Below are 24,334 nucleotides of genomic sequence, written 5' to 3'. Positions count from 1 at the left end.
GTTTTCAATTCATCCTCCCACCATCCCTTTGTAATAGCTCTCAAGAACTTGACAAAAAATGTTCAGAAGACTTCAGATATTTAAGTTCTGTAGATAGATATTTGAACTTTCAGGCTATACCTGGAAGAAAATCGAACACTTATTAAATTATATAATTGTTTTAATATGTATTAAACTATGCAATTTTATTAACATTTACATTAATGTAAACATACAGCTTATCCCTGCAATGGAAGACTGTCTCTTACCTGGAGGACCAACAGGACCAGTTTCTCCTTTCTGACCAGGTGCTCCATCATATCCTGGAGTGCCCGGGGATCCAGTTGGACCCACAGGTCCTGTAACACCTATTAAAATGAAGGTGTGTCATTCCTCTTGATGATCCAAGTCACTGTTGTTTGGAATAAGGGAAAGAACAGTACTCCATGGTCTCCTTCTAGACCAGGGTTTCTTAACCTTGGGCCCCTAAATGTTGATAGGCTACAACTTCCATCATCCCTAGCCACAATGGACATGGCTGGGGATGATGGGAGTTGTAGTCCATCAACATCTGGGAGCCGAAGGTTAAGAAACCCTATTCTAGACAAATGTATGTTCTCATTGTATGAAGCACAGCTAAGAGTGTTTCCCCCCACCTGTGCTGTCTCCAAAACTGCTGCTGCCCTGTGCCAGCGGTTTTGGAGTCAGTGCTGGCAGGGGAGGGTAAAAGCCCCCTCCTGGTCCCTTAATGGTAATCCCCCCACACTGCACCGGCCCAGTGCCGGTTCGTGCACATCCCTACTTCCTTGATAACATGTCTGCTCAATCCCTCCACCAGAGTGTGGGAGAATCCTCCAGGTGTACCCCTGTGATTGAGAGTCAGTAATGCTCTGGCAACTGATGACATGGTCTGTTTCCCAGTGAAGAATGCTTTCCTTGGTTCTTCCTTGTCAGTTCATTATATGTCTGTCCTGATCAGGATATGGGCCCCTTGCAACTTCAGCCAGACCGCTACTAGGGTGAGCTGAATCACTCTGACCTCCTGGCAACTGCTACTCTTCTGGGTTTCTGTACTGGACCAATGTATCAGCAGCACCCCAGATGGACAGCTGGCATCTGTCATGAACGTAATCCTCTCTGGGATCTCTAGGCTGACGCCCATAGATAGTCATGATGGTGCCACCCTCCATTTCAAGGACTTCTTCAATTTCTGTGACAGAAGTACAGCTCTGTAAGTCTGCTGCACAATTGTGGAAGCATGACCATTCCACTGCATCTTAGCATAATACATCATTATGCCAAGGAGCTGTGCTGCTTTCATCAGATCCACCATCTGGGATGTCTTCACTGGTATGAGCATGTCCAGATAATATCTGTGGGTGTCCAACATGATTCCCAAGTATTCTGTGTTCTATGAAGGAATTGGGGAGCTCTGTTCCAGACGGACCACAAACCCCAACTCCTCCAGGCATGGCATGATAAGCTGAACATCCCAAATGTCCTGCTGCCTTGACTTAGAACTTATCGAGATGTCATTAAGTTAAGGGTACATGAAGAGGTGAAGAGGAGCTACAAGCACCACCAGTTTCTTTGTAATACCCATGGGGTTGCCCTGAGGCCAAACAGTAAGGCACCATACAGGAAATTCCTGGGACAGTATGCAAAGCATAGAAACAACTAACCTTGTTGTCCTTTTGGGCCTGGATGACCAGGAAGTCCTTTGGGACCAACTGGACCTACAGAACCAGGTAAACCTGGTTCACCTTTCACAAGCTGGTAAGGGCCTGGAGGACCTGGTGGTCCTGGGAAACCTGTTGAAGTTAAAAAGATAAATAATATTAGACAATGTTTACTGATGCTTGTAGTGAAAGTCCTCTCAGCAGTTACAGTGTGTCAGTATTAACGTGGGGTGGGGGGAAACATGCCAAATTAAATGTATCCCACTGTATGAGGCACAAAAAACGTGCTCATAGTAGAGCCTATTAGGATGGTGCTTAATGTGATTTTGATAATTTCACCAGGTGCTGTCATTCTATTATTTGATTATTTTCAAAGAAATCAAGTTCTATGCGGGGGAGCGGGGGGAGAGCATGCTCTGAGTCCCAGGTAAGGAAAACATCATTAAAAGTAATCCATGTTTGCTAGTTCTTTAAAAAGGGCAAAAACATTAAAGTTTAAAGGGGGGTTGGGAGGAGTTATGAGCTATGGGATTGTACATTTGTACTCTTCTAAGACAAAATCTATCTGCCTCTGAAGACACAAACTGTGGTGGTATATTAGCAGAAACATCAAAAGACAATACTGATTGCCACAATCCCTATTTGAAAAATCATATACATTAAAAAAAGAAAGAAATGCAGCTAAGTCAAAATTACTTATTAGATGGTATTCAATACCTACAAGGCCCTACAACTAAACTGCTGAACGAAATGGATAAGAAAACAGATGCAGTGTCAAGAACAACTGGTGAGGCTTTAGAACTGGGCTTTCAACTGTGGTTTGAAATAAAACATCTTCCAGACAGAGAGGATGATCAAAGTAAAAACTAGAAAATATTGGAAATGACAAAAAAACTGGTTGAGATTTTGTGGGTTGAGAGAAAAGTGTGAAGGAGTGGATTTTAGATCATTTATAGTTATAAATGGTTATAAGACATAATCCCCTCAGAGCAGTTTTCAAACTTAAAAAAAATGCAACACTTCTGCCTCAAAGCTTCAGCTCAGGTACCCCATGTATGGATATATAATCACAAAGCACACACAAATCTAAATATCAGTTATAAGAGAGGCTACTACAGTCACTGGTTCACATTGCGCAGCCTGCAGGCAGCTCAGACCCAGCAGCTCTGGGTCAAGCACATAGAGCCCTCCCACACAGACTCCATGTAATGGCCACCAGAAACACAATTCTGAGTGTCAAGGTACAAAGCTCACATGTAGTCATGGGCTCAAAATGAACTTGCCATGAGGGTTGTAAGTTTAAATTCTATGTGGGGAAATGGTGAACCACCAAAGGATTCAAAAGCCTTCTCCTTTAAGAAAGTGCCAGGCATGTTGGTGCCAAGAAACAGAGGTCACCCAAGACAATCCAGAGTGCCATTCAGGTCACTACCTGCCACTTAAAGGTGCTGGTACTCAAACCCTGATCTAACTGACCTGGAGAAACCTCAAAATATCTTTAACTTCTAGCTGATGATGAGATCTGCCCTGACCTGACCACAAAGACAGGAAGGCCTACTATGTGCTCCATTTATCCTGTTGGTCATGGGCTTAGAGGAGAAAAGCAAGGTATTTGGTATGGCTGCTGGATACTCCTGCCACTCAGCCTCCAAACTGTCAAGTGGAAGGTCCTTGGATAAGGATGAACCATTGAGCCATGGAATAGAAGAGAAGGTCCGGCACTACTAGAAGCCTCCAGCTCACCTGAATGACAGATTCAACAAACCTGGGGACCATGGGCACCGCAGCCAGTAAGAGGCAATCTGGATGACCTCTGCTGTCTTGGTTTTGAGCTTCTGAAGAACCCTGGGCAACAGGGGCAACAGCGAGGAAATGTACAGCAATACCTGAGTCAAGTTTCCACCAGAACATCCACTCCCAGAGCTGCTGGAGATGGAGTTCAGGAGAACTGACCGATTTGGGCATTGCCTACTGCGGCAAAACAGATCCACCTCTGGACAACTACAATGATGTACTACCTGCTGGAGGACTAGAGGATCCAGCCTTCACTCTGACTCTTTGATCAACATTCCACTGCCAAATGCCTGTGCTGTTGTCTGATCAAGCCAGGTGCTCCACTTGTAGAGATAGAAGATGCTGTTCTGCCCATGATAGTAGGGTGCATGTCTCTTAGTATAGAGCCCCTGACCTTGTGCCTCCTTGTTAGCTGATGTAAACATTTGCCAAAATGTTTTCTGTCTACACAAGCACATGACACTCACTTCCTACATTCTGGAACATTTGAAGAGTAGCCTGATTTCCCTCAGCTCCAGGAAGGTGATGCTCCAGTGATCACCAGACGAGACCATGGCTCCCAAGTTGTCCAATTCCCTGTGTGAGCACCCCAACCAAACAGGTAGACGTCTGTGGTGATGATCAACTGGCATTTATTACCAGACTCACGCCCTGGGACCATCTCTGCCATGTCAAACAATACTCCAAGGTTCAATGAATTTCTGGGGGGACTGAAATCTGAAGTTGGGAATGGGACACAATTTGATCCAAGAATGGCAGTAGGATCCATTGGAGGGGGCATGAGTTAAAATGTAACCACAGGACCTCACAACAATGACATTGTTGCTCTGGACTGCGTGTAACAGCTGAAAGATTCTGTCTTGTCTCTTCTCTGTGAGGAACATCCTCAAATCCTGAAAGTCACTCCAATATGCTCAAGTCTCTGAACTGGATACAAAGAACTTTTTTATCCTGTTCACCACAAAGCCATGTGCCTCCAGGTGCTCAAGGTGATTTCCACAACCCTGAGCTCCTTTTTCCTTGATGGAGACCTGATCAGTATATCATCAAGATAGGTGAATGCCTTTTGCCTTGAAATGCGCCACTAGGGCCTTGATGAATATCTGAGGGCTGAGCACAGTCCAGTGGGCAGTGCCTTGTACTGGTAATGGTGCTGGTTGTAACAGAAGTGCAGGTACTTCCTGTGGCCCTCAGATAGGAATGTGTAGGTGTGCTTTGGACAAGCTGGTCAACACAAGAAAATCCTGCTTGTGCAGACACACCACAAAAGTCTGTAGATTCTCCATTCAGAATCTCCTCTTCCTCAAGAACCATTTCAGTCACTTGAGGTCTAGGATAACTTTGGAGTCTCATTCCACTTGAAAATTCAGGGGGCAAAGTGGAATAGACCCCTGAGTGGATGGAGTGTATTGGAACTGGCTCAATTGCCAGGATGTCCATAGATGCTGAATTGTTGACAGGAAGAGTTGATGTTTGCCTGGATCCTGAGAGCTTTGCGACATCACAAACTTGTTTGTGGGTCATGTTGGAAATTCCAGTGAATAACTGTGGCTACTCAATACCCACCTGTCTAGAGTTCTCTGCATCCACACCTGGGCAAATTTCAGCAGATGACACCCCGCCCCCCAACTGCCATCAGACCATCAAGGGTGGTGGTGGTTGGCATAATGCTGAGAACTGCTCCCTTGGAAAAGAATGATGAAGAATCTAAACTTGATTGGGAAGAGTGTGTACCCAAGTCAGTTAGTGTGACTAACAGGGTGCTAGTTCTTGGCCCTTCAATCTTCCTTCTCACCCATGAATAAGGCCTTCTTATCCTTTGTCTCCACCAGAATCACCTCCAGGGGTTGCCCACAGAGCTTGAATCCAGAGAAGGCGGAGTTGGTGAGCCTCGCTTGTGATGCAAAGTCAACATGCCAGTTACACAATCAATTTTTCTCTCTTTTCATGCTTTGGCTTCCATAGATATAGATTCAAACTGGACCATGTCCAGAGATGAATTAGCCAACAGTGCTGTAATTTTCTATCTTTGACTATCTAGTTGATTCCCTAGAAGCCAGCTCCTCTGCCCATCACACTGCTGTCCACAGGTCCAGAAAGGAGGGGAATAGGGAGAGGGTAGAGGAAGGGCAGAGGAAGCAAGAGAAGGGAGGAGGATGGGGAAAGGGCAGTGGGGAGGGGAGGGAAGCATCTATTTCAATCCAACAGTTTGGGAGGGAGGTGTCATGTTGACTTTCCCAACAATTTGCCTGTCAGTTGGATTGGAATGGATCTAACATTTTTTGCCATGCACAGGCTTAGTCTGGGGAGGGATGCATCCAGGCATAAGTTCAATATGTGCACATTCCCCAGTTATGTGCAAGAGATGTCCCTTATGAATTTTTGCCTGAGAATCTTGATAAGGCACAGTTCTTCCCCCAAATGCCGCCTGTATAGTAAATTCAAGAGTCCCAACCTAGCAATAGTATTTTTCTACAGTTACAACTGATGGTGATCTGTCTGTTGAGAAAAAACTGAATAAGATGCAGTTCTTTCCCCAAACACTATATACTATAGTAGGGCTTCAAACCTTTATACATGAGTGGAACGCACACTTACTTGTGAATAGATCCCTTGACCTTACTCATGAGAACTTTGTATCCTTGCTTGCAAGTAGACTATAAACCTTACTTGTGAGCAGGACTTCCATTTTTACTTGCCAAGAGACCCACAACCTTGCTCATGAGTAGACCTGAACTTACTATAGACAGCCTTTCAACCTTATTTGCAGGTAGACATCATATCCTTACTTGTGAGTAGCCCATCTGTACTTATGAGTTGACCTTTAAGCACACTTGCCATTGGACAAATGCATCTTTGCTTGTGAGTTGCCCCTCAACTTTATAAGCCCTCACCCTTCACTGGTGTTTAAGGGTATATCTCTACTCACAGGTAGACAGTCTTACTCATAAATAGTCCCTCAGTATTACCCATAAGTATGGGTTCTACTCATGAATGAAGCTGAAAGTCTGCTGGTGAGTAGGAACTGAAGGTCCACTCATGAGTAAGGATGTGGTCAACTCCCAACCACCATCCAGGTTTTCTCAGGAATAAGGTTATGGGTCTGCTTGTAAGGGGTGAGGTCTACTCAGGTGTAAAGGTGTTGGCGCATGGGGTCTCATTTCTAGAGCAGCATAATATAAAAGACTGCAGAAAGTCTTTACAGTTTTTACGGCATGAAGTTAAGATGCACACTTCCACTTGCTATTTCCATGCTTCTTAAGAACATGAGAGAAAATGTATCCTAACTCTCATCGTAAACCAAATGTTTTTGGATTACTGATATATGATACACTTGTCTAAAGACTGGACAAAAAAGACTGTGTTCATTTTCAGCACTTTTAAAACTTGCTGAATCTCTGGCAATTTTTATCAGATCATCTTGAAATTATGCACATTGTTAGATGGTGTTTAGCAGATCATGTATGTAATGTGCTAAGCTCAACAGCTGTCTTATTTATAAGCAGTATAGTTCTGAGACTTATGATTGTGGAACCTTTTTTTTTTTAACTACTCGCCTTAAATAAAGGGACATTCCTGTGCACCTTTAATTCATGCTTATATTGGAGGAAATGCAGTAATATAAGGCCATGTATCCATATGAGGTATAATTGTCTGAAAAGCAAGAATCTTTGGTACAGAGTTCTACAGTACATAAAATTCATTAACAATATTCATATTCAATTAGATTCGAAGGTGATTTTATTAAGATACTTAGATTTTAAAAATGGTGGGAAATATAAAATGTTTGAGTTTACAACTGTTGATAGCAGCAAACTTTGTTATTATGAGGAAATGAACAAGGAAAAGACCTCTTTCAGTACAATCTTGGTCCAACAATATTTGAAATTTTTAGTTCACTATGAATTATCTTAACACATCAAAATAACTCTGAATCTTGCTCATGTAGAAACGTTCCTAGTAACATGGCCTAGCATTCCCACTAACCATCTGCCTGTGCCTGGGGAAAAAGTGTTCCCACTGTGGAATGCTTCCAAAGTTCCACAGAGCTGGTTGCTCAAGGGAGAGGTGATTTTCACCAATCTCTCCTTCCTCCTGAAGTACCCTGTGCACTCAAAAAGATGTCCCCGACAGTTGCAGAATCTTCAGGACATATTTTTGGGTGGTGCAGTGCAATTCTAGGGAAAGGAGAGATTGGTGCAAATCACCCCTCTCCTTGCATGATCAGCTTTGTGGATCATGCTCAGTGCTCCACAGCAGGGACATGTCTTCTCAGTACACAAGGACGTTGGCCAATGTCACCATCTTTGAATGTTATTGCAAGAAGCAGCATAAACTATAATAGACCAGAAAGAGTAAACACTATTTGTATTTTAAAGACTGTTTTTAAATTGTATTTTACTGCATTTTTGAAACAAATGGGTTTCCAATCTAAAATAAAATTATGATTTGAGTTTACATATATGAAAAAATATACAATTATATGTTATTATATCTGTAACTGGTGCAAATGTGTTGATTAATCTTCTTATGTTTTTATTAATGAACTGGTAGGCCATTGTGGTAGGATGCTAGACTAGATGGGACTTGGGCCTGATCTAGCAGGGCCGTTCTTATGTTCTTAACTTCTGAATACAATGTGCATTGCTTAAATATAACTGTATAATTGTTTCTGAAAAATAAATGATTAAAAAAAGCAACCAAAGACAAAGACACAACATACCTTTAGCTCCAGGAAACCCTTGATCACCTTGTTCTCCTTTGAGTCCAGGGAAACCTGAAGAACCTTTTTGACCTAGAGAGACAGGAGATTTTCATTGTCAATGCACTCAGCTCATTAAAAATAAATAAAATAATTAAAAAAAAATCCCTCCCCAGTCATACTCTTCATACTCCAAATATTCAAACTTCTCACAGACTTACTACTACTTGAATCACTTGAACAGAATCGTAATTGTAAACCACCCTGAGCCAGCTTGGAAGGGCGGTATAAAAATCGAATCAATCAATCAATCAATCAATCAATCAGAGGACTGGTATGTAAGTATACATCAATACATCATTTACATTAAAAAGTGGATAAAAGAAAATTCACTATTTTGAATTGCTGATGGCAGTTGAATGGCAGGCTCCTACCTACCACCCCAAATATGATTGCCCTTCCCCTAAAACCTCTGCCACTCATGCGGCACACGAGTGGCACTGTGGCAAGAGACAGAGTAGGATTTGGAGGAGGAAGTCCTCTGGCATCCTACAATCCACTGCGCCAGGAGCATGGTGCAATGGAGTATTTTGCCGCTGCTGGGTGCTCTTGCTGCCTGGTTCTGTGGGCGCTTGGGTTGCAGGCAGCTCACTTGTACCCTTCTACTTCACTTTTAGCCTGGGTAAAAAAACCCCTGGGCTACTCCACTGAGGAGTGCTGGGATCAATTCGCGACTGATCCCGGCACTCCACACAACCAGCCTTACCCAGGTAGGGCTGGTCATGTGAACAACCTTTATGGCTAACCCGATGTCCACACTCGGGCAGACTTGTACTGTGCTGGAGATCCAAACTAAGGCTGTACTGTTGTGTAATGGAGGGGGGATGGGTGATTTTGAAAGATCTCTTCTCTCTGAAGCCCACTGTGCCTCCTAAAAGGAAATCCTCATTTTCAATGAAAGCAGCTCTTAAAAAAAAAAAAAAAAGCAATGCTGCAGCCTTAGTCTGGGTCTCAAGTACTGCTGCACCAGCACAGTGCTGGTCTGGATGTCAGTCACTGAATTCTCGTTATTTCACTAAAAAACTTCTCTTCTGTACTAAGTGATGAGAACAGCAATCAATCAATCAATCAATAAAAATAATCTAGCAACAAACAACAAAAGCAACCTCCTCATAAAGCATACTATCTACAGCTAGAAGAACGTCGATTATATATATTTTAAAGACAATTTGAATGGAAGATTAGTTCCTCTTCATTGTGACACAAAATCAGAGGAAAGGATGCTTACATGTATTCACTTTCTCTTACCATGAGGGCCTGGAATTCCAGGAGGTCCCATGTCACCTTTTGAGCCAACAGTTCCAGGAAAGCCAGCATTGCCCTGCAGAATACAAAACAACCTTCAGTTGTAGCTCTCTCAAGTCATGTTGGACAAGAGGAATGTATCGATGTGTGGACAATTTCTAAAAACAGGGCCAAGTCATGCGGTCCATATACATAGGTTGTTTATAGAACTGGTTTTGCTGGTTCAGCTTGAATCCAGACCAGATTCAAGCCAGCCCAGCCCAGCCCAGGCTCAGCCAAACCGGGTCTGGTCCGGTTATCGAGCTGTCTGAGCCGTCTTGGGAGCTATACTTGTAAAGGGTAAACCGGCTAGGATTCCCCTTTACAAGTGCACGGGATTCCCTAACCTAAGAAGGGAGAGGGGGAGTGGCGAAAGGGGAATCCTTTACCTTGAAACGAAAGAACCAAGGATGGCAAAGGTGGCTGTGGCAGTGGTGGCAGCAGACTCATTGGAGGCGGCAGCAGAGGCTCCTCCAACACCCCCTTCCAATGCTTCCCAAGTGACAGTCAAGGCTGGCTGTGGCCCAGTTCATTTAGGAGGGTGGTGTGTGTGTGTGTGTGTGTGTGTGTGTGTGTGTGTGTGTGTGTGTTGGAGGAGCCTCCAGCACTGCCTCCCGATGTGTCTGCCACCTCTGCTGTCCCGGGCACACCTTCATTTTCAAGGTAAAGGATTCCCCTTTCGCTGCCCCCTCTGCTTCTTAGGCTAGGGAATCCCCTGTACTTGTAAATGGAAATCCTAGTCAGATTCCAGCATCTCAGCCCAAGGTTTTCTTGGATGCTACTGATTATCTGATTTTCTTTCAATCTGACTTCCAGCCCAATTTTGGGACAGAGCTAGTGGATGGCCTATGTAAAGAGATGGATGGGGGAAGAGATCCCTATTGATTCAGTGGGACTCTCAATGGTTTTTGATACTATCAGTCATGACATCTTTCTGGGCCAACTTGCTGGGATGGGACTGGGAGGCTCTGTTTAGCAGTAGTTCTTTTCTTTCCTGGAGTATAGCTCTCTGAAGGTGCTGCTGAGAGACTGCTGGTCTTTTGGTCTGCAGGTGCTGCAGTGTTGCATCCTTTTTCTCATGCTGTAATATCTACATTAAACTGCTGTTAAAAATAGGAATATATGCTGGGTGTGGGGTACTGGTGGATGAGTAAGGAGGAGAGTAGCAGAACAGAGAAAGGATAAATATCTTTCAATGTATAAAAGCCTGCCCAAGGCCTCTTGCAGGCTGAACAACATCTAATCAGTTTGGAAAGGGACAATACTTATGTGGAAGGTATAGACTATCAGCATGATTCTAAAGACACCAGTTCGAAAAATTCTATTCTCTATGGCCAATATAGCCATTCACTGAAAATAATAAAACTAACCCTTGCTCATTAGGATTACTACCAATAATACTACAATAATACAATATGCTGCTATGACTGAGAAAGCACTCACACTCCAAAAACTAACTTACCGGGATTCCCTGAGATCCCTGGTCCCCTTTGAATCCAGGTCTTCCAGCTTGTCCAGGCCAACCTGGGCTTCCTTTTTCTCCTTTTGGCCCTGATAATCCTGGAACTCCTGGAGATCCTTGTGGCCCAGGTTGTCCTAAAGAAGAAATGGAAAACAATGTACTGGCAAAGTTTATTTTAGAAGAAGATGGCAGTGGCTGGTCAGAGGAAATCTGGCCGGGTTCCACCCTCACACTCACTAAAACTAAAGGGATGTTTTGGAGCAAAGATAATGCTTCAGAAATTTGCATCATATGAATATGGGCTTTCACAATCTCCCTTCATTAGTCCTATGGGATTTGGAAGCAACGGCACTGAGATATAACAACAAATTTGGGAAGCAAATTGTACCAACTCAAATATTTGGCTAAGGAAGTGTGTTTGCAACAGGTGGCCTGCAGGCCCTGGAGATCCAGTCTTCTTCCTCCTTGTATGCTTAGTGTGTATGTGTGTGTGTGTGTGTGGTGGGGGTGCGGGAGAACTGTGATCGAGTGGAACAGGGAAGAGGAGGAGAAGCTCCACACTTCTCAAAACTTTTTTTGCTGCAGCTGCTGGTGCCATAACACTCTGGTAAGCCACATCCTTTCTTCCTCTCTGCAGGAGAGGAGCCAAATAAGAGCCATGTGGCTAAGCTTGGTGGCACTGCGTGTATGGTGGTGGAAGTGATTGCTCAGTGAGCATGTTGAGGGGAAGGACTGGACTGAGGCTGTGCCCCTTCCAGTCCTATGGGCAAAGACCCATTAGCATAGGGCTACTATATTTTCAACTTGAAAAATGAGGAAACCCTTCTCTCTACCTTAAAAAAATAATAAATATACCAAGTATACCAAATAACATGAATGGGGTGTCTCCAGTGGCAGCAGTAGACCTGGCTACTGGTGCAATGAAGAACAGATCTACCAACTGACTTGAGTGGGCCAGTGGTGGCAGTAGACTGGCCTCTGGAACATTGGGTGGCCAGGTCCTCCCATTATTTTGAGTGGAGAGGTGCCCTGCTATTCCACCTGCCCATTAGAACTGGCTGCTGGAGTGACAGAAGCCAGGTCTACCCAGGGCCTCCTGCATGCAGCAGGTAGACCTGTCCTCTCATGCTGGGATAGTCCTATTGGCACAAGGCCAGACAGATCTAACTGCTGGCTTTCTCTCTTGGACTGGTAGTTGTGGCCTCTGGGAACTAGTAGAACTGACCATTGGATTAAAGGGGGCCAGGTCTGCTAGACAGCTCATGTGGGGTCAGGCAGATACTGGACAAATTGCCTTTCCTCAAGGACATTCACCTTTTTCATGGAAATGAGGACATGTCCAAGGGAAATGAGGATGTATGGTAGCCCTATGCAGATGGCTATCTCCCCCAACTCTATGTAAAAGAAAAGAAAGCCATTCCTACTTATGGATAATTGGTTGGTGGAGGAAGAAGAGGAAAGAAAAGAAAAACAATATTTTAAAAGTCATTAAGCAGCAAGCTGTTGTGGAGCTTTGCTGAAACCCTGCACTGCTTCCCAGCTGTGAGGCAGGGCTGGTCTGGGGAAAACAGGAACTCACCGTAAATTCCTATTCTGGAGGAAGGTAGAAGGGCACTGAATATCCTTTCAGTGCCCCCTGCCACTCAGACCAGGAGGCAGGGCTATTCAATTACTCCACAATCCCCAGAACAGAGCTAGGGGAAGGGAAAAAGAAAAAAAAACAGAATCCCCAAGACAGAAAGGGAAGACAACCAAGAAGCAAAAAACAATTCCAACAGATTTTTTTCATTTAAAAAAACCATAACCAGTCAAATGTCACGGTTATGGAGATGAAAGCAGAAATAACATATCCCCAGGAATTCCTATCTACCCCCCCACATGTAGCCTATCATCCGGAAGGATGATTTGACCCGAAGACAAACAATAGGGTGGGATCATGCCCTCTTACATCCCTCGAGAATAGGAAAATATAGTGAACAAACATTCCTGTTTTCTCTGAGGCAGGTAGGAGAGCATGGAGTATCCTTCAGAGTATAGTATAGCTATACCATGGGTGGGCCAACTACAGGCCATGAGTCCTAGTTGTGAACCACATGCTGTAGAACCCAGCAGACAAATGTCACTTCAGCCGACAAAAACACACCCATCTTGTAGCATAAACTGAGGCCTATGTCACTGCCCTCCAGGTTTGCTCCAGCAGAGAACAGCTATGAAAAGCCGCTGATGTGGCTGCCCCATGCAAGGAATGAGCCATTATGCCCCGAGGAAGCTCCTTCTGAATAGCATGATAAACCAGCACAATTGCATCTTGCAACCATCTGGAAAGACTATTGGATGATAATGTCTGTCCCTGAATTCTACCACTGAAAGTAACAAAAGCATCAGAGTTATGAACCACTGAAAGTAACAAAAGCATCAGAGTTATGAACATCTTGTGTTCTGTTCAGATAAATATGGAGAGCCCTACCCACATCCAACCTATGCTACCTGCATCCCTGTAGATGTATAGATTTGGGACAAAAAGAGTGGAGAACCACTTATTGCAATTTACAAAACAGTGAATTAGTCTTCAGAATAAATTATGGTTCAAGCCTCAGAACCACTGTCTGCATGGGGCGGGGACACACAGCTTCAAATTACACAACAAAGTCCCCAATTTAGCAACTTTTCTAGCTGAAGTAATGGCTACCAGGAAAAGAGTTTTAAGTGTAAGTTTCCTATTAGGCACTGTGGCCTTGGGTTCAAATGGTGGCTCTGATAAGGCTGTAAGTACCCAATAAAGTTTCAAGCTGGAAAACTGAACTATATGAGGATACAGACAGCCAATCCCTTGAGAAAACACTTAATGTGTCTATGGGACAACAGAATTGACTCAGTCTTATAGTCTAGAATGCTGTTCAGAGCTGTCACTTGCCATCAAGAGGCTGGTGCTAGTGGAGGAACTTCAACACCAAAGCTACATTGTGTTTGCCATGAATCCTCCCCTTTTGAGGAGACCATGTTAAGAACATCTTTCAAGTATTACCGTAGATCTTATTTTTAGGTTTTTCTTGGAACCCAGAAGGGTGAATATGACTCCTGCAGAATATCCAGACTCCCTTAGCCACTGCCATTTAATCTCCAAGCCAATTAATACTCTTCTTGGCTTCTGTACTGGACCAACGTTCCTGCACCACTAGGTCCTTGAAATGCACCCTCCAGTCAGACAAACTGTCACAAACTGTGACTCTCTGGGGTCTCCAGGCTGACTCCCTTGAACTCCATCACCAGCCCAGGGAACTTTTCTGTGCAGAAAGCAGAAGAATTTATCTGTGCTGGAGTCGAAGCAGCAGACAAATGAAAGTGTGACCATTCCACAACGTTTTCACATGATGCTATCATACCAAGGAGGTATGCCAGCATAATATGATCTGCTGTCTGGGATGTCTGCACCTGCATTAAGGAGCTTGTTCTGTCATTCCTTCGAGAGAAACATGTGAGATCGCCAGGTGTCCAGCCTCACTCCGAAGTGTTCTATGCTCTGAGGTGGAATCAGGGAGATTTTTTTCTAGACTGATTACAAATTCCAGCTGCTCCAGGCAAGCCACAGTAAGTTGAGCATCTCACATCCCTAGCTTTCTTGATTTCAATTGCATATGGATGTTGTTGAGGTAGGGGTACAGAAATATTCCCTGGAGGTGAAGATGAGCCATAAGTGCCTCCAACACTTTTGTAAATACCCATGATTTGCCATGAGGCCGAATGGTAAGGCTCTGTTCAGGAAATGCTTGAGGCTATAAGAAAAGTGTAGAAACTGTCTGTGAGTCACTGATTGGTACATGCAAGTAGGCCTCAGAGAGACTATCAATGAGAAGAAGTTGTTCCACTCTGTGGCCACTATCTCCACCTTGAACCAATTTTTGGTAGACATCTGTTGAGCCACTTCAGTTCTAGAATGATCCATATGTCTCCATTTCCCCACAGAACTTAGAGAAAAATTGACTAAACCCGGAGCACTTTTGGGCCACTAGACACCGTTCCATAACCTCTGCTTCCAGCAGCTATGGAATCTGGCTCACAGCATAAAGCTCACCCCGCCCCCCCACCGGTGCTTTTGGCCTTTAGAGAGGCAGGCAATGTACTTGTTCCAAAGCCTGAAGGCAAACTCTTTTTTGTGACCATCTTCCTCACCCTGGCAAAAAAGTGATCCAAGTCCACTCCTTTGTGAAGTGAAGGAGATGCTCCCCTAAGGCCATCAGTTGACCTCTGGCATCAGGAGCAAAGTTTCTTTTTGCTTTTGAAGGAAGAGGCAGAAGATGAAAAGTTGGCAGAGGCTGCCCCGATGAGGATTTCCCCCATCTTGTTCTGAGACAATTTCGAGTATGCTGATATTTAATTTATTTATTTAAAACATTTATACCCCGCCCCTCCAGTACATTACTGCTTGAGGCAGCTCCCATTTATAAAATAGTTACAATATAAAATCAGACTAATCAAATTAACCAAATTAAACAAGTTAAAAATCCAAGCTAAAACCACAATCAAAATTAGCTTTTAAAATTCCCAATTAAAATCCTAAAGCTAAAAACTGAGAATTATAAAAACTAAAAACCTACCAGATATACAGAACAGGTGAAACATTAAAAAGCCTCTTTAAAAAGATGTGTTTTTAGTTGTTTCTTAGAAACACTGAGAGAGGAAATATCCCTATAGCGAAGTGTCAGAAATTGCCCAGAGAGGATTTTGCTTTTTATGCTCAGTTTTGGAAGTCAGCAGTGCTTACTTCTTGTCTTTGGTCTCCAGCAGAGACCAGTAGAGTAGTTTGGTGAACTACTCTATCTCCAATATTTCACCAAATAGCTTGGTACTAGAGAAGGCTGAGCTCACTAATCTGGACAATGAATCAGCATCAGCCTCCCAGCTGCATAGACAGATATTGCATCTGGCCACTACCTTGGATGCTGTAGCCCTTGCAATCAACTGAACTATGTACAGGAATGAATTAGTCAACACAGCATCAGTCACAGCCATCTTCCAGTGCCTTAGAGATGTTAGAATCTGATTTTTCAAGTTCCTTGGCCCACAGGTACGTTTTCTGAGCAAAATCAGAGTTGGTCACTGAAGCCCAAGCTGCTAATGTCCTTAAGCTGATTTGTAAACAAGTTAGTATGTTTAGGTATGTTTGCTTACTATGGATTTTAAGTTAAGTTATCTATAAATTTTCTTACCTTGAAACCCAGGTTGCCCGGGGGGTCCTCGGTCACCCTTAGGTCCCTCTGTGAGTCTGCCTGGTATTCCAGGAATGCCTGGTTGACCCACGGGGCCTTGTGGACCAACGAATCCTGGTTCTCCTTTTATACCAGGAATTCCTGGACTTCCTGGGGATCCCGGAAAACCCATATCTCCTTTTGCACCTAAGATTTAAAACAATACTCTTTGTGCTTAGATAAAACTTAACTAGAATTAAGTAAAATTTGGTTAATTAATAAGAAAAGCATTCACAGGTACAGGGGTATTTTGGAAATTGGAGTGTTTGAGAAGAACACTAGAATTAAAACAAATCAGTCTTGAGGGCTTGAGGAAGATCCATGCCAATTTTGAGGCAGAAAGGATAAGAAATTGCTAATTTATAGGAGATTAAGATTTGATAAGGGACTCCAGAAGTTTGACTTTTGGGGGTCTTTCCTTCCCTCATAGACTTTGCTAGTTTGGAATGTATTAGGCAATTCTTCATTCATCTTTTGTGAAACTTTTCTGTGCTAGGTCAAGGGGAACATATTAATAAACGCATTATTAAACATGTGATTAATTAGCCCAATTTAGCCTATGATTATGGCATATACTCAGGAGCTTGTGGTGCCTAGTAACAGCTTCAGCTGAAGAAGCTGCCTATTTAGAGTGGAAAATGGTGGCTCCAACTCTTGGAGCTGCCTGGAGTAATGTGAAGTTTAGAAATGCCCCTGCAAGCAGGTACATTACTGGAGTTTCGGGAATGTATGTGTGTATTTTTGGGGGTGGCAATTTAGGTATCAGCTCTCAACAATACACTGAGTAGCATTTCCCCCTTTCCCAGCAGAGACTTCTAAAACTCAAAGACTGCCATGCATGTACGTTGTATATTAAGACAGGTTACAGGACTAAAGTAGTCAAACTGAGGATGTCTGAACTGCAGAGGAGCAGAGGGAAAATGGCATTCACTTTATCATGACTGTACTTTCTAATTTAGCATCACTGAACTTATTGAATGACAAAAAACAAAAATGCAACCATTTAATAATGTCAGGGTAACAATAATGGTGTACTTTTAAAGTTTTGAATACATTTATTAGTTCAAATAGTGTGTTAAAAGTCTGTGAAAAAGGGCAAATAACTATTGAAAGTAGATAAAAAACTAACCTCAAGAAAGCCTTAAACTTTTTTCTAAACATAGAGCATGACATCTTAAGTACATAGATATATCTAGTTAGTGTCATGGTGATTATTATGTGGGTTTCAGCATCAATCCTCACACTTGCAAGCTATTGTGCATCTTAGTTTGAGTCTGTTGCACCAACAATGCCCTCTAGAACATGTCTAAGCACTCAGCTATACATCCTTCTGTTGTCATCAGTAGAAGCAGCAGCATGATTTGGTCGATGTGCCACCCAGTTTCTGCAGGACTTGAAACCTGTGCACTTGCCACCATTACATTTTGCCAGATCAAGGCAAGGTAGTGGGCAACATCAGTTGAGACAGCCTGGACACCTCTGGTTTATTCTAGGTTGTCATCTTTCATAATATTTTACAAGTTGCTTAAATCATTTAATTTTGATATAGTTAACCTACTTGCAGCACGGTGCACCATCTTCCCACCTGCTATTTTCTTGTGGTAGACCAGAAGTTCCCAACCTGTGACACTCCAGATGTTGCTGAATAAATTATGGCTGGGCATGATGAGAGTTGTAGTTCAGGAACTTCTGGACTGCCACAGGTTGGGAACCCTGTGGTAGATTATAATCTAGACTGAATTGCCTATGTCTTGGCATTGGGGAGACCTTCACATCTGTTTTACTGTTATAATCCTGGTACTGAATTCAACCAGATACCATACATATTAATTACACAACCTGTTTAACAACAAAGGAGAAAGCTGGCCAAGAGTCAGCTGAAATTCTGACTGATACATTGTCAGGGGATGCAGGATGAAGCCAGAAGTCTCAGGTTCAATCATCCACCCACTTTTTAGGTACATGGGTGATAAAGAAACTATTCCCCCTTTAGCAGATAAAGCAGGAAAATGCAAATAACCTCTAGACATATTGGGCTGTAGTAATACAAGTTATCTAGAGACATAAAGCTTTTAGGACAAATGTAAAAGGTAAAAACAAACAAATACTAACTCCTGGTGCTCCACATATAAATACCCCAGAGAGATCAACTGGCAGTCAACTTGATTTGCTTGCAGGGTGGATCCAGCCAAGACTCATCTTTGCAATGCTGATCTTGCAGAGGCTACACAGGCTCCAGCTGCTCAAGACAACTCTTTCTTACTAACATTATTGTCAAGTAGTAACTCCAAGTTTGTTAATAATTCTGACAAGTTGTGCCTGCTCTATGAAACCATTCTCAATTTTAAAGCGACTCATCAGTTTTTCACACCATTGGTTCTTTGTTGGGCACTATTCATTTTACAGGTAGCATTTTTTAATATTACCTCTTTCTCCTTTAGCACCTGAAGTTCCAGGACGTCCAATGCCTGGAATACCTGCAAGATGAAGGCAGTGAGAAAAAGAGTATTAATCAACCATCACTGTTATTTTATTCTGTTACACTCCTGATGATGGTTTCGCACATCACAAATAAACAAAGCCAGCATGGCTTTGCCTCTCTCTTTCTTCAAATCACTCCTCAAAATCACTTCTTTCATGAAGCCTTTGGTGCTAAATTTTGTTGAATTATTCAGGATCACAGGTCTTGCAAACATAACAGGGTGACATACAGCTCCCTGGGAATCTCCAATATATTCAGTCTAACTGTGGTTGTATGTCTGAACTTGTACCAGTGAACAAACCACAATTTATTTTAGGCAGTCAAACCACAATCTGAACCCATGGTTTGAAGTCTCTTTACTGTGGTCCCATGTTACGTTCAAACCTACAATTTTGGTTTATTCCTCATTTGCTGAAACCACTCTTCCCTTGCAGGTGTTTGCATACAGAGATACAAGCCTAGATCATAGGGAAAAGAGAGCCACAGTGGGCTGTAAGTATTTCTTGCTGGCACTGGCTCAGAATGCACACTCTTTTCTCGTCAACCTAGTGACAGATTTGTTCACCCCTCCTTTTTTCTCTTTAGCAACAGCTTGGCTCACACATCTCCCTGCTTCCTTTTAAATGCATAGTCCATCTGATTGCTTAGCAAGCACACACGTGCCAACTATTACAGTGGTTAGAGTGCTGGACTAGGACCGGGGAGACCCGAGTTCAAATCCCCATTCAGCCATGAGACTTGCTGGGTGACTCTGGGCCAGTCACGTCTCTCTCAGCCTCACCTACTTCACAGGGTTGTCGTGAGGAGAAACTTAAGTATGTAGTGCACCTCTCTGGGCTCCTTGGAGGAAGAGCGGGATATAAAATGTAAAATAAATAATAATAATAATAATAATAATAATAATAATAATAATAATAAAAAATATTATTGTTAGCTGCCCTGGGAGAAGTTCATCTGGAAGGATGGGATAAACATGTTTTAAACTAAGAAACGCGGTGGGGGGGATTAGCTATGATTATCGCTATCTCCTGCCCCCACACATTGTACTGTTACTGAGAGGACAGGATAGGCCCTCCTCCTGTAGAAGTTGATACTTGACACTGGACCTTGCCTATTGTTTCAGAAGGCACTATCCCAGTGCCTTGCAATGCATCCTGGAAGTCACAGGAGAATAAATATTTAATGGAGAGAACACCTTAGGGAAACTGTTGCGATCCCAACTGGTTCGTGTACAATGAGGCAGTAAAACATCTTATATGCTAGAAGATCAAGAAAGTAATTGGCTTACCTGAGTCCCCTTTTGGACCAGGTGAACCTGGGATTCCATCATAACCTGGTTCACCCTTTTCTCCAGGTGCACCTGGAAGACCTTGGAGCCCAGGGTCACCTGCAAAAAAACAACAACACCCCACAATTTTTTAGGCTTTAACATTTGAATTGTTCCTTCTCTTTGTGTAAACTTAAGAACTTCTTAATATGCATTTATATTTTAGGAATCTACTTTCACTAACACTAGCTTGCAATAGCAGAAATCCATATACTCCACTGCAGTTATGCCTCAACTAAGCCCTTGTATTACATCACATTAAAGTATATTTATTTAAATTCCCTGTTACTAAAAAATTAATCAGCTACCATAAACTGTAACATAATGGGTTTAGACCTTGGCATCTAAACAGAAGCTAGAATATACATTCCAGAGGAGTAACCATGTTAGTCACTATGATAGCAAAAACAATTAATCCTCTAGCACCATCAGGATTAACACATTTAGTGTGGCAAAGGCTCACTTCATTTCACTACACTAGAAATTTGTCAAGAACATATCCTTCATTTCTCACACATAACTGGCACAGATGAAAATAAAAACAGTTTTATGCAGTGAGGTCACATTTTTAAAAAGTCAAGTAATGATAGTATTTGTAGTCCAATCCTGTGAAGAATACAGATGAAGTGAGGATTCATTCACAGCAGGTATATCTCACCCTCAAATTCCTGGCAACTAGGGTTCAATCTACATAGCCATACAATTGTACACGTGAACCCCATTATCCGAGGGGGTTCCATGCTCCGCTACAACAGCGGACAATGGAATTCTGAGTCATTGTGTCAATGGGACTCAGGTTCTTGGGGTGTGGAGAAGCTAAAAAACTGAGAAATAACAGAAACAAAGTGCTGTACCTTCCTCTGTGGGTCTCCAGATGTCCAGCAATACCCTCCCAAATTCCCAAGTCTGCCATTTTTGGAGGAAAATTGTGATTACAAATATTTATTTTCAAATGAGCCACAAAATACCTCCTGTCCTCAACATGTGGCCTTGGAGGTCATTTCCGGCCACCACAGATAGGTGGAATTTAAACCCCCCCCCCACATGTATGCCAAGGTCAGGTGTCAATTACCCAAATGCGTATATGCAGAACCACGGATGTCAAATCCACAGAGAGTAGGGTTTGTCTTTATTAAAACCTCAATAACCTCAGCATAGGGAGTGGTTTCTTATTACTCAAAGTAGTTAACTCTGAGTAGTAAGAAAACCACTCCCGATGCTGATTGATGTAAAAATCACATAAAATCATATCAAATTTGCTAATGAATTCTCAAAAATGTCATGCTTATGTCTCAATTTGAACTCTTTTTGTTTATGTATGATGGTTTTATGGTCAGCCACAGAATGACCTTGGAAACTGAAAAGCTTCCTTGTTGGCTTCTGAACACTGCTGCCACTTACATTTCTGATTTGTATTCAGACAGAGACTAGCCTGTTCGGCCTTTTCAAACAGCACTAGGACATTGCTGACAGGTGATGCCCTAGATAGTAAGCCTGGCATTAATTAATTAATTAATTAATTAATTAATTAATTACATTTCTATATTGCCCACTACAAAACTCTCAAGGCAGCATGCATACAAATAAAACAGACACAAATTTAAAATAAACGTTAAAAGATATACAAAATTCAGTTTAAAGCAATGCCAATAAAGATTCAACTAAAAGCCTAGCTGAACAGGTGTGTCTTCAAAAGATTCCTAAAAGCCATCAGGGATGGAGAAGCTCTAATTTCAATTTCATTATTCTGCCACATTGTAATAATAATGAGTAGATTTGAGGACAGAATGGGCACTGGGGTTTGTTGGGCTTAATTTATAAGGTTTGTCTCTCTCTTCAATAGTCCACTGTTGGCAAGTAGCTGTTTTGGGTTGGTGAGTTACGGAGAAACATCTCTACAAAAAAAGAGTCATTTTTCAGGATGAGTTGTTTATCCATGAGAATATGTTGAAGACTACATTGTGTAAAACTGCTTTTTCTCTCATCTCCACCCACAAATATCAATTAAATTCTATAGTTTAATTTATAAAGCTCAATATATAAAGTGTAGATCACAAAAGCAAACACTTTCATTATGTTTTCTGTAAGAGTGAAGGAGCATTTCTATTTTTTTAAAAAAATGATTCCCTACCTGTTTGTCCTTTTATGCCTGGAAAACCACTCAAGCCTGGAAATCCTTTTTCACCCCTTTCTCCTGGGATGCCTGGAATACCTTTTCAAAAAAGCACATGGGTTTAGTTTGGTCACTAGAGCACTTGGGAGACTTAGTTCTAAAACACAGAAGAGGCTTCTGAACACTTACCTTGAGAACCTGGAAGACCTGGTTGTCCTTTCTCACCTTGGGAACCAGGGAAACCTGGAATTCCATGAATACCCTTTTCTCCTTTTTCTCCAGCTATGCCAGGACTACCTGTTTTCCCCAATTCTCCCTGTGATGTAGAAGAACTAAGTAAATTCAAACCAATTGCAACAGCACAGAATTCCATAAGTTTAGAACAACTTATTTGTGACATATCCCAATCATTTTAGGGTAAATAGCAGAAAAAATTCCAGAAGTTTTGAAAATCAGTACAAATGCTAAGGACAGTGTGTTAAGTAGCATACTAAAGACCCGAACATTCTGAGTTGAGCTTCAGCCACTATACATAAACAAACTGAGACATAAGCATGAAATTTTGTGCCTCTTGGGAAAAGGGTGGCCAAGCACTGGTTTTTTTTTTTTTTTGCATATATCTTGTGTATCTTGCTCCTACAGGAAAATGTTTAATACGAGATTTATAGAGTGATTTTAGGGTGGCCGAAGCCCAACTTGGAATGTTCGGGTCTTTAGTATGCTACTAAGTTTCTTTTAATAGATGTTAGCAGCCCACAGAACAATTTGTTATGGGGTGGCTAACAAATAGAGTTTATTAATGTTTTATTATTATTTACTATTATTATTCAACTCTAACCGGTAAGTGAGCACATTGTCCACTGTAGTTTGGTTTGGGTTTAGACCTAGTTTCTTTAAAATACAGTGAAATGTTTCCACTTTGCAAGGTAAGTACAGTGAGTGGAAGGCTTATAAGAGTGTAAAATACTGTAGTGTTAACTCAGGTAATGAAGAGTGAGGTGCAACACTGTAAGACGAAGGCTGGAGAGATTTGAGTACCTCCGTTTCTGACCTGGTGAGATTATGTGGTCTGGTTGATGAGGGAGATCTAAATATGATCCACTTTTTAGGTGCATGAGGGTTGCAAACCAAGGTTGGCAAGGCCACTATTGCCATGCAGTATGTGGATATGCAGAATGCAGTGAGTATGTTCGATTTGTGTCTTCTGAAGAACTCAAGGTATCAGGGGAAATGGCGAAAACACGTAAAGATGGGCCAATTAACCAGGAACACATCTTCTTCCGACCCACACTCCAGTCATAAGATCATATGAACAACCCTGCTGGATCAGACCCATCTAGTCCAGCATCTTGTTTCACATGGTGTCCTAGTTGGTCAGTTCTCTCCGACAGAAGAAGTGTTGACAATGTTTTGAGTGTCCGCAAATGCATCGATGGTTGGTGTGCCCCAGTGTTGGAAGAGGATAGCTACGGTGTCTGGGTGCAATTGCCATCCATGTGAAGGATCAGTTTGTCTGCTTAGGGAGTCCACTAAGGTATTTTCCATTCCCAGTATATGGACAGCTCTTAGGAAAATATTGGTTTTTTTACACACCAGTCCCAGAGCTTGAGGGCTAAGTGAAGGAGTGCTTTGGACCTTGAGCCACCCTGATGATTGATGTATGTAGATGCAATGGTATTGCCTGTCAGGACTATTACATATTTGTGCCTTAATATATTTAGGAGGCTTTGAAGTGCCTGAAGAAGACAGCCAAGAGTTCTAGAAAATTTATGTGGCAAACCTTGTCAAGGTTTGACCATGGTCTGGAGATGATATGATTGTTGTAGTGTGCTCCCCAGCCTGTATAGGAGGTGTCTCTGGCAAGTACTGCATCTGCTGTTGGGGTAACTCTGTTGGCAGAATGGTGAGCTTTTTGGATTGGCAATCTGTTAAAGGACAAAAAACATCCAGGAACCAGTCCTGCAATAACACACATGGATAGTCGGGCATGTTGTAGAACGGCAGTAGTGGATGCCATGAGGCCTAGGACATGTCGTACCTGAGAGAAGCCAAAATGGAGATTCTGTGTACTTCCTGAACTGCGTTCTTGTGAAGGAGATTTTGTAAAAGAGGTGGGATGGGAGGTGCTGTGGCAGATTGGTGAATTCTGTCGCATAACCTTTCTTGATGATGGAGAGAACCCAGCAATCTGCTATAATGGCTGGCT

The 24,334-nt window shown here is 42.5% G+C and overlaps 1 protein-coding gene across 4 annotated transcripts in view; it reads right to left on the bottom strand.

The window, feature by feature from the left end:
* Positions 1-24,334, bottom strand: part of COL4A1 (collagen type IV alpha 1 chain) — a 214,336-nt gene that overhangs the window by 21,600 nt on the left and 168,402 nt on the right. For all 4 annotated transcript variants that reach the window (XR_008313135.1, XR_008313136.1, XM_053283868.1 and 1 more), the window contains 10 exons: positions 22,318-22,444; positions 22,147-22,227; positions 19,977-20,075; positions 18,633-18,683; positions 16,168-16,353; positions 10,961-11,094; positions 9,463-9,535; positions 8,176-8,247; positions 1,662-1,790; positions 249-347 (listed from right to left, as the gene is read on the bottom strand). Coding sequence is in view for 2 of the 4 variants with exons in the window: in XM_053283868.1 (XP_053139843.1) it covers positions 249-347; positions 1,662-1,790; positions 8,176-8,247; positions 9,463-9,535; positions 10,961-11,094; positions 16,168-16,353; positions 18,633-18,683; positions 19,977-20,075; positions 22,147-22,227; positions 22,318-22,444 (1,051 nt within the window). In the remaining 2 variants the exon portion in view is untranslated. The remainder of the gene's footprint in view (positions 1-248; positions 348-1,661; positions 1,791-8,175; positions 8,248-9,462; positions 9,536-10,960; positions 11,095-16,167; positions 16,354-18,632; positions 18,684-19,976; positions 20,076-22,146; positions 22,228-22,317; positions 22,445-24,334) is intronic.

This window comes from Hemicordylus capensis, chromosome 1 (assembly GCF_027244095.1).
Source record: "Hemicordylus capensis ecotype Gifberg chromosome 1, rHemCap1.1.pri, whole genome shotgun sequence".
Taxonomy (NCBI): Eukaryota; Metazoa; Chordata; class Lepidosauria; order Squamata; family Cordylidae; genus Hemicordylus; species Hemicordylus capensis.
Note: the sequence above shows the minus strand (reverse complement) of the source record. Positions and strands in the feature narration are given on the sequence as shown.